Here is a 16872-nt window from a genome sequence, read left to right on the forward strand (position 1 = left end):
TCCACAAGATGTTGAAGGGTTAACGCAGACAGATGTGAAAGCTACAGGAGTGGGTCAAATTTCATCACCACGGGAGAAGGCCAGAAATTGGAAGAGGTGTGCTGCTTCTGGAAGAATGAAGCAAACCTGAGGATTTAGCTGCATAATTGCAAGAGATAATAATGTAATAAGGATGCTAGAAGGATTAAGTATTTGGGGATTCATTTTTCACCCTTATAAAATAATTATATAATATTTTGTGTTGCTTTAGTTTTAAGATGATTATGAAAATTTAATTGGGAAGATTTGTAGTAGTGTTTATTGATATTCTGTAGGTTATGCTTTGTTATTTGGATGGAAAGTTTTAAGCCTGGAAGGTAATGTATGGTATTTTAAGTTGTATAATACATTAGGAGAAGGAAAGGTTGTATAAATTTGGTTTTAGTATGTTAAAGTTTAGTTGGATAGAAGAATAGTTTTATAAAACTGATATAAATTGTTTTATGTGTGATTGAAATTAATTTGTAATACTTTTATGGGCAATATTGGAGTAGGTAATAGAATATAAGAATATAAGAATGATGTGATTATATAAAAAATTTTTTAAGTTTGGAAGTAATCTATGGTATTTTAATTTGTATAATATATCAGGATAATATGAATTTAAAGTTTAGCTGGGAAGAAGAACAGCTTTAGACAATTGATATAAATTGTTTTATTTGTAATTGTTTTTATTGGGTAGATTGAAAAGTATTATCTTGTTTTTGAATAATTATTGATATGATATATATATATATATATGTTTGGAGTTTATCTATATGAGTTAAAGTTCGATAGTCTATACAGTTCAGGATTGTTTGCGTAAGCTAGATTATGATTGTTAGTATTTTTATACCCTGTATTCTGCTCTGGGAAGTGGGGGGGGAGGGGAAAGAGAGGGTGGGGTTGGGGAGGGTTGGGGAGGGTGGGAGGGAAGGGGGCTGGGGGGGGTTTCTTTTTCTTTACTTTTTTGTTTTGTTTTGTTTTTGTTGTTTGTTAAAGATAAAATGTATTCTAAAACTTTTTAATAAAAAAAGTTGCTCTCATCAGAAAAGAGGACTTTGGACCACTGAGCAACAGACAAGGTCTGTTTTTCTTTAGCCCAGGTAAGACGCTTCTGACGTTGTTTGTTGTTCAGGAGCAGCTTGACAAGAGGAATACAACATTTGAAGCCCATGTCCAGGATCAGTCTGTGTGTGGTGGCTCTTGATGCACTGACTCCAGCCTCAGTCCGCTCCTTGTGAAAGTCCCCAACACTTTTGAATGGCCTTTTCCTGACAATCATCTCCAGGCTGTGGTTGTTCTGTACCAGCCTGCTACCGGCCCTGCAGAAAATGCAGGGACAACCCCTTTTACAAGAAGGCAAGAGGCTGGAATTACGCCTGCCAAATTTATTGCTACAAAAACAAATAAAACAAGACACAAACCAAGAAACAGGAGCTTTTCAAGCGGTTGCCTTCAGCAAACCAGCCCTCCCACGCATTCCCCCTTAAATACAGTTCAGGGCGTGGCTTCTCTCTGCCTCCTTCCAAGAAGCCCCATTGCCTTCCTCTGTTTACTCCTGATTGACTGCCTCCTGCGTTGGGCGTCCTTGAACAGGGCCAGCTGTGGGTCATCTTCATCCACGCTGTCAGGCTCACACAGCTGGGTCTGCTTCGTGACCAGATGAGAGGGGCCTGGCTGGGGGCTCTCATCAAGCTCTTCAACACCCCCCTCCTCCCCCTCCTCTGAGTCGTCCGACCCAACTACCAAACCCACAGGCTGACCCTGAATAACAACAGCGGTCATCCCTGCTGCTTGTGCACCTTTTTCTTTCACACTTTTCCCTTCCACATAACTTTCTATTAATGTGCTTTGATACAGCACTTTGGGAACATCCAACTTCTTTTGCAATTACCTTTTGAGGCTTTCCCTCCTTATGGAGGGTGTCAATGATGGTTTTCTGCACAACTGTCAGGTCAGCAGTCTTCCCCATGATTGTGATTCCTACTGAACCAGACTGAGAGACCATTTAAAGGCTCAGGAACCCTTTGCAGGTGTTATGGCTTAATTAGCTGATTAGAGTGGGACACTTTGAGCCTAGAATATTGCACCTTTTCACAATATTCTAATTTACTGAGCTGTAAGCCATAATCATCACAATTATGACAAATCACGGCTTGAACTATCTTGCTTTGCAAGTAATGAGTCTATCTCATATATTAGTTTCCCCTTTTAAGTTGCATTACTGAAATAAATGAACTTTTGCACGATATTCTAAGTTTTCGAGTTTCACCTGTAAGTGACTATGCAGGTATTGTACTGAAAGTGACTACGCAGGTATTGTAGTGCCAAGCCAGGAAGAGCTTTATTGGTTAAAATTAAGACTATCACTTGCCCCTGGAAGCCTATTGGAAGCCAGTGCAGGACCCACAACTCCACAGTAATGTGGTCCAGATAATTTCTAACAGGTAACCCATGAACTGCTGCATTCTGAACCAACCGAGTGGCATTTAAAGGTCCATGTATCACAAATTGTAGTAGTTTCTTATATCTATACTTAAAATGATTACTGAGCTAATAATGTTCCAGAAATTATAATGCTGGCTAACTTCTAATTTAGTGTTTTTTAATCTTGGAATCTGGAATCTTGGCAGCTGGACTATTTTTTTTTCTTTGGTTTGAAATGTTTTGCTGCTTATCCAAGTATACCGAAATATTTCACACCAAAAAAGAAACTCATGACTCATCTTCCAGACAACTCTACCTGGATCACAGAGAAATTTCATTGACATATTCAACTTTGAAACTTTAAGATGTGTAGGCTTAAATCTTCCGAATTATCCAGTCAGCTTGCCAGCTAGGGAATTCTGGGAATTGAAGTTCACACATCTTAAAGTTGCCATGGTTGAAAAATATGATTCTGATTGGTTCTTTAGATGCTACTTCATGAAACTTGTATTAGTTAACATCAGTCCTTTGAGGCAAAAATATCTATTTCTCTGATTGTAATTTATCATTTTTATAGGTTTAGCTTATGAGCTTCCTCTCATGAAACAGGCCATTTTTATATAACTATTTGCCAGGAGCTGAAATTAAAACTATCCTTATCTTCTTCTGCAGTATGCTCCTACTATTTTATAGCAGTTAGAAAGATTTTATGAATTGAAATTTTCCATTTTGCCAAACTATTAAAAAATTGAAATGGAAGTTCATCTCCACAATATCTGAAATATACATCTAATACCATTAATAGATTTTTTAAAATAAGATTTTTATATTAAAAAATCAGCATTTTTAATGCTTTATTGAACCCATTTGATCAAAAGCTTTTGTAATTAAAATTATACTGCAGGAATTGCTGTTTTTGTAATGAAAAATCTGTTACATTGTCTTGCACTTTAAAGGAGAATACAAAACCACATTATACTGCACATTTCTTCTGCCTGTGATGATTTTACAGACCTTATAACCTGGCAGAAATGCATTGAAAATATTTTATCCAAAGAGCTTTGCAACTTGGCATACGTTACTACACCATTAAAATAAAAATAGCTTCATGGGTTGTAATCTATTGGCAGTTAATCATTGCACTACACTCTTTCTTTACCTGTGCATTTGCTTCTTATGAAAATGATTAAAGACACTTGAGACAGTTGAATACCTCTAGGCAATGCTGAACTATTATGCTAAGCTGAAATATGTATCCTTAAGTGAGCCTGTCAGAAGAAACTAAAGTCATTTCACTACTATAGTGGTCACCTATAGGGCAAATTGCAGTTTTGCAGTACCTAGTTTAACCTTTTGGGCTTAATTTTATTATAATTATTACTGCTGATTAGTCTGTCCCCTCCGTCCTTGCCCCATTATATTTATTTTGGCATTGACTTTGACTGAATTTTAAGACAGGGATATTATTGTAATGTGTGACAAACATCAAAAATATCTATCTTTTGGTTGAACAAGTCATAATACGCCTTCACTGGAGCTAGTATGCCCAACTACCATTTTGAACTGGGATGTGACAAGTCTGCAGATGCCATGTCTTCGGTGCACATATCCTCACCTATGTGTCAACTCTGAGATTTAGAGAAGTAAATGTAGCTTCTCATAGCAAGAGGAAAGGTGAATATAGAAAGTGGCTGAAAGTTCAGAAATGAAGAAACTTCTTGGATGAGAGGCTCCCAACTTTCAAAATACCCAGCTCTTTGCAGGAAAAAAAAGCTCTCTTAGAATGCATGGAGACACCCGCAATCTTTTCCCCAAAAAAGATGCATCTGCTTTAAGAAGTCACACTTGTGGACTTCCCCATGTGCTGTGAAACAACCTTTTGCCTTTAGATTGAAGCCTTGCACAGTTCTAATGTTAATGTGTTCTGACATTTGAGTTGTTGATCAAACTGATCCTGACCTTAAATTTGGACAAAAGCTGAGATCCTAAGCATTTCGACAAGCTATGAGTACTTTATGGATTGCAGTGCATATGTATTGCATTAAACTGTAGCACACTTGTCGTATTCCTGTTCTCACTAATTTAACCACTCTACTTTTAACAGAATTGAGTGTTTACCGTACTTACTTTAGCTGAAGGGGAGCCACCAACTCTAGTCAATCTAAATTTAATTTTAGTTTCACCATTCAATGAAACCAGACATCTCCACCACTAGTAGTAAATTGATGATCATTTGTAGCCTGAAGATTTTTTCCTCCCAACAGGAAAGGATCTACAATAAGTGAAATCTACATGTCAGATGCTTGACAACTGACTCACATTTATGACAGTTGCAGTGTCCCTGGGTCGTGTGATCACCTTTTACAACCTTTTGACAAACAAAAACAATGGGGAAAGCAGATTCACTTAACAACTGGGTAACTAATTTAACAACTGCAATGATTTGCATAACAAATATGGCAAGAAAAGTTGTACAATCAGGCAAAACTCACTTAACAAATTTCGCAGCAACATAAATATTGGGCTGAGTTGTGATCATAAGTTGAGGACTACCTGTATTATAGTAAAAGACTGTATAGTAGTCAGTTTTTTCTTTATAACATAACACTACTAGAATTTGATCTGTTTCTTTTGTGCCTTGAAAATCAAACATTAAAAGGAATGTGAGTCAGAGAGTGCAAATGCTGACAGATGCAGTTCACTTACAAAGCTTAATTTTATTATTGTGTTCTAAGATTAGAATCGGGTAGCAATAAACTTGCATTTCCATTAGGAAAGAATTTGTATATTACACACTTTGTTATACTTTTAAAAATTTCTTCCAAGCAACTTTGTGAAATGACATTGTTAAATAGGAGCTCTGTATCTCCATGTCTGTTTTGCTACAAAAGGATGTCACATAGAGATAGGGAACAAATGCATTTTAGTAATCCTTTAGACAGGAAATGTTTGGGAAGAGAAAGTTGCTTATGGAAAAATTGTTGGGAAGAAAAACAATTAAGACTTTTTTCTATTTTCTCTCAGCACCTCTACGATATTCGTCTGCCTATCTATCCATCTCACAATTTGGCCTTGAAAAAAAAAAGCTGTTGGGACTTTATTACATTTCTGTTTGAACATGCATTCCTGCCATACACTATTTTTAGTTATCCTAAATGAGCTAAGAGACTTTAATATTTTGTTATAGAAACATCAGGGTTAATGAATTAAAATATTTTGCCTGGAAATTTCTTGTATTTCAGGAGCCAGCTTTATTTACTGGGACTATGAGGAAAAATTTGGATCCTTTCAATGAGTATAGTGATGAAGACCTGTGGACTTCTTTAGAAGAGGTAATTTTCCTGAAAAACAAGGCTTTCCAATGTATTCTAATGTACAGAAGACTTCTGTTAAATTGTTCTTTGTGGCCTTGTTCTAACATCACGGTAAGTTTAGAATGACCTGAGCCAAGAGTGTTGTTAACATGAGCAGGAAATCTGATGTCCTTCAGGTTTTTGGGCTTACAAATGCCCTGGTCTCTCATTAATGAGCATGTTAACTGCTGCTAATGGAAGAGTTCAGCATATACAATGGGCATCTGGTAATGTAGCCCAAATTAAACAAATCACATAAACTATGTCCATAGTTTGTTAACTCATTTCAGTCAGTGAGTTCTGGTGTGTTCTCCCTCACAACGTCATAAGTCCATAATAAACTATGAACTGCTTGTTTTGAAGCACTTTTTAAAGATAAGATAGTATGGATATTTTGAAATTAGATGTGAAGCACTTTAGTGGTCTCTTAGAAAATGTTTAGTTAGAATTACTGTTATGAATTGCTTATAGGTCCAACTGAAAGAAGCAATAGAAGAACTACCTGACAAACTGGAAACACAGCTGGCAGAATCTGGATCTAATTTTAGTGTTGGCCAGAGACAACTGGTGTGCCTGGCCAGGGCTATTCTGAAGAAGAATAAAATACTGATCATCGATGAAGCAACTGCAAATGTTGACCCAAGGTAAACAGGAAGTACAATTTATCTCTAGTATTATTATAATATTGATCCATTGTAGTTATATGTCATTATAACTTACACAGGGTCTCAAGGTCTCATATGAAAAGTACCTACTGTAATGGCAAAAATCCATTATAAAAGCAACAGTGTCAATAATTATAAAAATAATTAGATAATTACAGATGGAACACAAATCCAAAAGCTGATTACTCTTTGGGAAACCTAAATGTTCATTCTGGCAAAATATCACATTCATTATCAATGGGCCTTCTCTAGACCTTACTTGAATGCTCTTTCCTTTCTGCCTGCCTGCCTGCCTGCCTGCCTGCCTGCCTGCCTGCCTGCCTGCCTGCCTGCCTGCCTGCCTGCCTGCCTGCCTGCCTATCTATCTATCTATCTATCTATCTATCTATCTATCTATCTATCTATCTATCTATCTATCTATCTATCTATCTATCTATCTCTGTAGCAGCCCATCTCAGCAAATTACTCTGTGTGGCTTACAATTCAATATTAAGATTTAAGAAAATGCATAAAAATTATATTTCTAATACAGGCAGTTCGTAACCTGAAACCAGTCACTTAGTGACTATTCAGTGAGGGAGAACTGACTAAAAAAAGGTATTTACAACCCAGATTCAAAGTTCTGATGGCCACCTCTCCCTTCCATGTTCACGTGATTGCTTTTGGGGCACTCAGCAATTGGTTTGCGTTTATGGTCGTTTGCAGTCTACCATAGTCACGTGATTGCAATTTATGACTTTTTCTGTCAAAAAATGGTGTTTACTTCTGGTTTCTACTAAAGAGGCCCATTGTGAAAAATAGATTAACTTAACCACCATGGCATTTGCTTAATAACTGCAGTTTTGCTTAACAACAGCCACAAAAAATGTCATAAAATCGGATTGGCCATGTGATGACCCGCTTAACGGACACAATTTACAAGCATAATTCCGGGCTCAATTATGGATGTAAGTCAAGGATTACTGTACTATATTAAGAACTGAATACATTGATAATTGTTTAGGGAACAAGAAGGCAAAATTCCATTCTCTATAATTTAATTTGATTTTTTAAGTGAATAAAACATAAGAGGCCCTTGGTACTCTTTGAGCTTGCTTGTTTTCTTGCAGACGTTTCATTACCCTAACTATGAATAAAATATATTTAAATGTAATTATTTAAAAGAAATAATTAATTAAAATATTTTTTAAAAATAGGATGCCTTTTCTATGTATGATATTTTATTTTTGTGACGTCCGTATTAAATTTTAGTTAATCCTATCCAGTGATTTAAAGAAATACTGTATAGATTGGTCATTCAATGAACCTTAGTTAAAAGTTGGGTCTCCAGTAAATTACAGTTAAAATTCTGTAAAATTCTAGAAAAATTCTAGTAGATTAAAGAAGTTAACAAATAAAGCTTATTTTCCTTTAGAGGAAATTTAGTGGAGAATTCTATTTAACTAAGACCACTGGAAGCCTTTTAATTGTCATTAGTACTTATGATTATTTTTTAATGTCATCTCAATATTCAGAAACTTGCTTCAAGATATTGCTGTTGTTATTTTATACTGTATAAAGCACTAACTTTATATTATTTAAGGCTTACCTATGGAAAGAAAATTCAATTGAAATATTCAGCACTAATAATGGCTGTGCTGAGAAGGAAAAGAAACTTATTTCTAGAGCTGGCTCAATTCCTAGATGTCCACTTAATAGTGAATATAAAATATATAAAGAATAGTGTAGATTCTTAATGACAATTGTAGCAGCTCTTTATGATAGTAACTCTCCATGAAATTTGCCTTATCTCTGATATAATTGGAGACATATTAAAGCCATTTTAGTGGACACTGTGTTTCATTTAAAGGAGGTCAAACACACCACAGAGAAAGAAGGAAGAGAAGCATTGCATTGAGAAATGAATTATTTGAGAGACTGTACAGGTTGCAGTAGCTAGCCTTATGGTAGGCAATGATGCTTTTGGGGTGTTTGGAGCAAGAATTCTTACATTTCCTTGCCACTGGTTGGGTTAATGAAATTTGAAGTCAAAAGATTGGGTAGATCTGATCTAAACTGTCTTTCCACCAAATTAACTTTTCGTGCAATCAGTATTATTCATTAAAAGAACCGAGGCTTTCTTTAGTAAGACAAAAATCCTACACAAATTTTCTAACAAACATTACTGTATGTGTAAATGTGTCAGCAAGTAGCATTTGATCTGAACGCTGCAGAATTTGGTTACATGCACTGGAAAGCCCAATGTCAGTGACATTTTTAGATTCAGTCAAGGAAATGTGGGGTTCTGTCAAACACAACCCTCATTTTCTTCCCCCTTCTCACTTAGGAAATGACTGCCTGCAAAGGGCTCTAACATGCTGTGTTGTAGTGTAACGTAACACTTCGATGTGTCTAAAAGGCAAACATACACTTGGCTGCTACAGTTTACTAAAACATGTTGACATAGAGCTATGCCAAAGAATGTAGAAAAACAAAGTGCCCAGAAGCAGAAACTGTTTTGCTTGTTGCATAATCTCTTCACATTACTTGTGTTATTTATTTCAGAACAGATGAGCTGATTCAAAAGACAATCCGTGAAAAGTTTGCCCAGTGTACTGTTTTGACAATTGCACACAGACTGAACACCATCATCGACAGTGACAGGATTATGGTGAGCATTAAGGGAAAAGTCTGATCCTGGGGTAGCTGAAATGGCAAAAATTTTATGCAGACACAGCTACTAATTCCCTTTCACTGAGAAGTTTGGTCAAAGACCCTTATAAGTATAATATGTGTTGTCGGACACAAATTGTGCATTTCCAGTTATGCACATGAGTATTAATGCATGTGATATAAATCAGGGCTTTTCAACCTTTTCACCCATTGTACCACTTTTAGGATATGGCAACATTCGAGTACCACCAATCGCCTCGCAAGATGTCAAAAACTTAATCAAAAAAAAAAAGGAAAAAAGTGATGAAGTACAGGTAGTCCTCGACTTACAACAGTTCGCTTAGTGACAGTTTGAAGTTACAATGGCACTGAAAAAGTGCTCCCCAAGACACAGCTGAGCAAAACACCTGCCTGCCTGCCCGGCGGTGCTCTTTCTCCTGTCCGAGGTTTTCATTGTTGTGAGCATTTCTGTTGAGGATTGGCAGCGGGGGCGGGGTGGGGGGGGTGTTTGGTTTTTATTCCCCCATCTGCTGGGTGGTTGCAGCAGGTTTTGGTCACTTCACATGACCCTGGGACACTGTGACCATCATAAATATGAATCAGTTGCCAAGCATCTGAATGTAAATCACAAGACCCTGGAGATGCTGCAACATTCCAGTTGATCGGCGCTTCTTCTGGGCTCAGAAGCACCAGGATCAGTGCCGAGCTCCAGCTGCAGTCTGGCGCTGATCCTGGCGCTTCCACTGAGCCCTGACAGCCCTGCAGCTCCAGCCATCTCTCACTCAGGCTTGTGAGGTGCTGCCACCGGTTCAGCTCATTCCCCTCCCCCGCTACCACTTTTCTAGGATTGCTGCATACCACCTGCCAGGTGCCACTGTACCAGAGGTGGTACCCGTACCACTGGTTGAAAAGCCCTGATATAAATCATCTTTATTAATTAAGAAGGAAAACTTAAGTTATGCTAGAATTATTTTTCCTTGACACAGGCAGTCAGTCAGAGACTGAAGAAAAAGATATCAGGACAAATGGACAATTAAGTCAAATACCTTTCCCAATTTCATCTCCTCTAGGTTGAACTTCAACCTAATATGCAGGCTGGCAATCCAGGGCATGGAAATCCAGGGCATCTGAATATTAAGTTGGAATAAGTGTTTTGTTATGTCTGTTTTAAAATTTGCTGAATGCAAATCCTTCTATCCAGCACCGATTGCCATAAAGCAAACATGGAAGTTTGAGGCCACTTGTAGCCATGGAACCCCTTCTTCCCTGCTTTACCTAATTATCAAAATTCCACAGCATGGTTCCTTACCATTTTGAGGTAGAAAAAACATAAACATTGCAGTATATACTGTAAAATAGATTTGGCATGGAGGCAAAAAAAAAATCCCAAGTTTGTCCATGCCTGTTTATGACATGGTTTGGCCCACCATGGCCCTTGCCATCCCTTCAAAGTTGGGAGCCAGGAAAAAAGTTCCCACACCTGTTCTAAATATGCCATTGGAACAAGAGAGTTAATGTTACGATTTTAAGTGCTGCTTAACTAAACAATAGCTTAGTAAGTTGTAATTTGTCACTTCTTCTACCTGTTTTCTCAACAGCTACATAACTAATGGCACACAGGCAATGGAATGTATGTTTACAAGATGTCTGTTCATTAAAAATCAGACCTTGCATAAGATATCATAAGCACGCACAGGGTAAATCTGGGCTTTGGTTGCATTTGTGACGTTTTGGCAAAATTGTACCAGAAGAGACTGTTTACTGCCCTTACCAGAACAGAAAATTCTTCATGTGGCATAGTTAGTCTGGATCTGGTTATCTAATCTGCTTTCTTTATCTTCTTAAAAAGTACTATATGTTATGGAGCATTCCCAAACCCACAGGCAGTGGAAGTCCTCACACATACACACACACACACACGTACACACACAGGTGAATATGGGTATACATAAGTATATATAGATGTGTGTGGGTGTGTGTATTGGGGATGACTGTTGGACATGAAAAACTGTAACTTGGGATGTGAAGAGTGTGAACTAATAAATACCAATAAAGGAGAATATTTGTAGCTCAAGGTTGAAATGAGGGACCCTTGGTGTTCTCTGAGTTTTCTTGTTTTCTTGAAGATGTTTCATTACCCAAACTAGGTCATGTCATCAGTGCTAGTAAGGGGTGTGGTTTGCTGTCAGTTTATATTCTGGTGGCTTGCCCTGTTAGTGTTGATAGGGATGGTCTTAGAGATTCTTTGGTTGGGCTATTTACTGTTGGCTTCTTTGACAGTTTCTTGTTTGGGGTATTGTATATTTGATTGTTGGTCTGATGCTAATCCTGGAGTTAATCTATGCTGATCTGAGTGTTGATTGCTGGTGGAGAGGTTCTTGGTCTTTTCGTTACTTTGCTGGGTGGTTGATTGTTTACATAGTCTATAGAGGTTGTTAATGTCTGTGTGTCTAATTGATGGCTAATTTGTCAGAGTGCCAGGCTCCTAGAAATTCCCTGGCATTTTTGGACTTGGCTTTGTCTAGGATGGTCACATTTTCCCAATTGAAACTATGGTTAAGTCATTGTGAAATTAAAGAGTTTTCACCATGTCTTCTGACTGCTAGTTGGATGCATTTTGCTAGTCCTTCTGTCTGTTTGTCCTACATAGTGGTTGTTGCAGTCCTTATACTGTATATTGAAGATGACTCCTGTTTTTTTCTTCTGGGGTTGCTGGGTCTTTTGGTTTGCTTAGGATGTTTTGAAGGCTTTAGTTGACTTGTGTGCTACACTGATTCCATGTGATTGTAGTAGTCTGCAGTTTTCTGAGATATTCTTGATGTATGGCACTGTAATTCTTTTAAGGGTTTGTGTTGGTTGTGCTATAGGTGCTCTATTTCCTTTTTCTGCTGTTCTAGGTTGCTGCAGTGCGTTTGGGCTCATTAAATAAAGTCCTTAGGCAGCTTCTCTTGTGACAGGTTGGGTTGTTGCTTTGGTAGTGGGGCGCCTGATTGGTATGGATAGTTTTTCCATACACTTGTGTTTCTAGTTTGCCATTGTGGTCTCTGCTGATCAGGATGTCCAGGAAGAGTAAGAAGTTATTCTTTTCTTCTTCTCTAGTAAACTGGATTCCTTAAAAAATGTTATTGATGGTTCTGTGGGTGTTCTCCAATTGGTCTTTTTTATTATGGTGAAGGTTTCATTTACATATCTTATCCATTTTTGGGGTTGCATTTGTGGCAGTTTGATGGCTTCTAAGATGTTGCATGATGACTCTGCTATAAGTGCTGAAAGTGGGGATCCCATAGATGTACCTTTAATTTGTTGGTAAATTTGCCCATCGTATTGGAAGTATATGGTTAGACAGAGGTTTATGAGATTAATAATCCTGGATGTTTTAATCTTCATGTATTTGGTTAAGTCAGGTGTGCTATGGAGTAATGTGGTCATGGATTCTTTGGCTAATTCTGGATCTATGAAGGTGAACAGGGCTGTGACATCAAAAGAATGGATGCCTTTGAACTAATAAATGAAACAAATTAAAAAATAGGCATGTTTGTGACGTTAGAGAAAAATAAAAGCTAAAGTAAATATGAATGAATTGACCATTTGTTGACCAAAAGCCAATGCAATCTTAAATTGCATTAGCAGAGGGATTGAATCAAAATTGCATGGGGTACTAGTACCACCTTATAAAGCCTTAGTAAGGCCACACCAAGAATATTGCATCCAGGTTTTGTTACCACACAATAAAAAAGATGTTGAGAGTCTAGAAAGCATGCAGAGAAGAGCAACAAAGACTATTTGGGGGCTGCAAGCTAAAACATATGATGAATGTTTACAAGAACAGAGCATGGCTAGTTTAGTGAAGAGAAGGACCAGGGGTGACATAATAGCAGTTTTCCAATATTTAAGAGGCTGTCACCAAAAAGAGGGAAACAACCTATTTTCCAAAGCACTTGAAAGCCAGACAAGGAACAATGGATGGAAACTGATCAAGGAGAGATTTAATCCAGATATAAGAAGAAATTTTCTGACAGTGAGAACAATCAACCAGTGGAGCAGCTTGCCTTCAGAAGTTGTGGGTGCTTCATCGCTGGAGGCTTTCAAGAAGAGACTGGACAGCCACTTGCCATAAGGTCTCCTACTTGAGAAGGGGGTTGGACTACATGATCTACAAGGTCCCTTCCAACTCTATTATTCTGAGAATGATTTTGTGGAATGGAGTTGAGGAATACCTGTAGGGAAGATTTATTTATTTATTTATTTATTTATTTATTTATTTATTTATTTATTTATTTATTTATTTATTTTAATTCCATTTATATCCCGCCCTTCTCCGAAGACTCAGGGCGGCTTACAAGCTTAGCAGTAGCCTTCATTCTTTGTATATGCCTGCTTATTAGATGACGTATAGGTTTAATTTTCAAAATGTATGTCAGAAAATATGAATGAGTGTAATGTAGGTTGGAATCCTTAAGATAGTGACATGTAATACTCCTATGAATTAGATTGTATACATGGAAAAATTAGGAAGGAGTCTGGGTAGAAATTGTGCTATATTCACTCCAGAAGAAAAAAATTTTTTGATTAGACAATGTGAATGGGTAAGAAAAAATTCTGGAAAAGTAGAAAAAGTTAATAAACCATTTTGGTGACCCAAAGGTGAATTGGAATGATGACTGGTGAGTATCTGCTTAGAAAATGTTTGTTTTGAAGATTAACGTCTTCTAGTTTTAATGTTTGTAAGCCACCCAGAGTTATTTCGGAAGTTGACATGAAATTAATGTCAGTTTTGTGATTGAAAGTTGACAGCATTAATGAAAGATACAAAGGATGAGAAGTTATGAACATAGGACAGGCCATTTTTGTAACATCCAGGAAGGATCTTGAGAAAAAAAATGGACACAGAAAAAGAAGAAAAGAAGGAATGAAACTAGAGGAAAAGTAGAATGTCTGTAAAAAATGAGTCCTGCATGAAAAAATATTAGAAGGTTGACTAATCTCACAACAGAATGAAATGAAAGCAGATGTAAGGAAAAAGGATAAGGCAGCATGAAAAGAATTGATGTTATGGGATGCCATAGAAGGGTGTGAAGCTGATGGGAGATATGGAGAAGGATGTTTAGTGGAACGATGAAGAGGAAGAGCTGAAAGAAGAATGCCAATCAGACATGGAAACAAGAGAAGGAAGATTGGCTTTGAGGCCAAAAAGATAAAAAGACACGGAGTACAATCATGAAGGACATTTATATATGCCAATTTAGTTACAGGGGATTTTTTAATTCTTACCTCATGCCTTAATTTTTTTTGGCTTACTACTGTACTCTTTATACACTTATGATTGTGTATCATCTGACCCATCCACTGCGATAATCAAGTTCGCAGATGATACAACTGTGATGGGTCTTATTACAGGTGGGGATGAGACAGCATATAGGGCGGAGGTACAAAAACTATCCATATGGTGTAGTAACAATAACTTGCACCTAAACATCGGCAAGACAAAAGAGATGGTGTTAGACTTCCGGAGAAAAAAGGAGGAACCTGCCCCACTTCACATCGGAGAGAACTGTGTAGAGAGAGTTTCCTCTTTTAAATTTCTGGGAGTCTACCTCTGTGAAGATCTGACCTGGAAAGTTAACACAACTCAGGTGGCTAGAAAGGCCCAACAGAGGCTTCACTTTCTTAGGGTCTTGCAGAAGAACAGGGTAGAACAACAGCTAATGACCCTCTTTTACCGGTCTACTATAGAGAGCGTCCTCTCGTATGGTATTGTGGTTTGGTATGCTGGTCTGACAGCCGCGGATAGGAAAGTATTACAGAGGGTAGTGAGCACAGCACAAGACATGGGTGGGCTGTTCCCTGACACCACTGGATGACATCACCAGGGCTCGTTGCCTTGGAAGAGTGAGGAAGATTCTCAGGGATGACTCACACCCTGGACAGTATCTCTTTACTCTCCTACCATCCGGTAGGAGATATAGGAATATAGCCAGCCGTACCAACAGGCTGAAAAATAGCTTTTACCCGTGGGCTGTTAGGCTTTTAAATGGGACATAATCTTATGCAGAATTGACTTGGGAGGCCAGTGTGTGGTGCAGTTGGTTCACATGGTGTGGTGGGATGGAGGGTTTGTTGTCACTGTGTGTTGGGGGGAGAGAGCAACGGGGGGAGGCTCAGCTAATCTCAATGTACACATGTTGTACTTTGACAATAAAGGTTTATTATTATTATTTTATTATTATTTATTATTCTTACTCATCGATTGTCTATAGTGCTACTTATCAGCAACTTTAGGAAGTTTACAACAATTAAACCCCAAAGAAAAGGAGAACCTCAGCTAAAGTTCTCTTTCAATAGCCTTCTCACTTCCAGTCGAAAGCCTGGTCTGCTGTAGTTGCTTATTCCCAAACCTTATCTGAAATATTGGTTTTTATCTCCCAGATTTGATCCTGAAGATTCTCTAGTCAAATGAGAATCCATATACAAACTCTCTAGCCCAACTTGGTTATTCATAGAGGTGTTCTAAAAAGCTTTGGGATAGCTGAGAAATTAATCTTTTATGTTCTATTTTGACTCCTTTAATTAAAAAGGTTACAAAAGATGGAGGAATGTTGTGCCTGACATCCCATAGAGCCACAATTAGTCATTGTGAATGATATTGTGCTATAATGGAGCACAGTGCCATGTAGTATATAATAATTTGGTACTAAATTGGTTTGAATTCGAACAAGCAGGCCTGGACTGACTACGATTTTTAATTAGGCTTTTACTGGGTTAAATTGTTTTGTAATTTCGTATTTATTGTTTAATTCTCTTTTAAATTTTTTTACTCTATGTTTTTTAATTTTTATTGTTGTGAGCCACCCTGAGTCCTCAGGGAGAAGGGCGGCATATAAATTTAATAAAATGAAATGAAATGAAATGAATGAAACTTGTTGGTTTAACTGCAGAATGTCTAATTTGAGGGTCACAATTATACCTTTATTAGCGTCGTTCATCCAGACGACCTCTTAACTCTTCATTGTTTGGGTTTTTTTTTCCTCCTTTAATTACCTTATTTGTCTCGATCACTATTTGGCAGTGCAGATTCCTCACCCGTTTTGGGTCAGTGGGTCAATTTGAACCTGGAAAATCCATGATATGATCACTCAGGGGAATTGTTTATGATGGCGGGAAATACTTTGACCATTTACAAAATGACTAACTGCAGTCTCAAAATGCATGTTATGTGGCCCCTGAAAGTAGTTACTGTCAGGTCCAACTTTTGTCCCTTTTCTAGGGCAAAGAGAGCAATTGGCTGGAGCTGTTCTCCATCTTTATCTTCTTGAAAGACCCATGAAGCTTTTGTAGCATCCAAGTATAGGAAATGAAGATGATTTGGGAGATTGATGCTTTCAATTTGTTAATATTAAAAGTTATTTTTTAAAAAATTAAATGGGGACAAGAGACTTGGTAGAGAAGCCCATATGGGCCATCCTATTTGGCATCCTATTGACTTTCAACTTTTCTTATAGATTTTTTTTATCTTAGTGTCTTGAAGATTCTTCTTTTCTCTGTAATGTATAAAGATGTTACTACGGTAGTTACTTTTATCGTATTTGAGATCAGAGGTAGGGGAAACATTTGTTTAGATTGTGACTTAAACTAAATTTACTCAAATATACACTGTATCTCCAATTATTCATGAAATAGAATGAGGTTCTACAGCAATGTCTATATTTTCCAATTTTGCAGTGGAGTTTTTAATTTAAAAAATATGTGTAGAATTT

The 16872-nt window shown here is 37.4% G+C and overlaps 1 protein-coding gene across 1 annotated transcript in view; it reads left to right on the forward strand.

The window, feature by feature from the left end:
- ABCC4 (ATP binding cassette subfamily C member 4 (PEL blood group)) overlaps positions 1–16872 on the forward strand; it is a 212120-nt gene that overhangs the window by 155826 nt on the left and 39422 nt on the right. The window contains exons 27-29 of the mRNA XM_083361690.1: positions 5691–5780; positions 6273–6445; positions 9011–9116. Coding sequence (XP_083217816.1) covers positions 5691–5780; positions 6273–6445; positions 9011–9116 — 369 coding nt within the window. The remainder of the gene's footprint in view (positions 1–5690; positions 5781–6272; positions 6446–9010; positions 9117–16872) is intronic.

This window comes from Vipera ursinii (genome assembly GCF_947247035.1).
Source record: "Vipera ursinii genome assembly, chromosome: 4".
Taxonomy (NCBI): Eukaryota; Metazoa; Chordata; class Lepidosauria; order Squamata; family Viperidae; genus Vipera; species Vipera ursinii.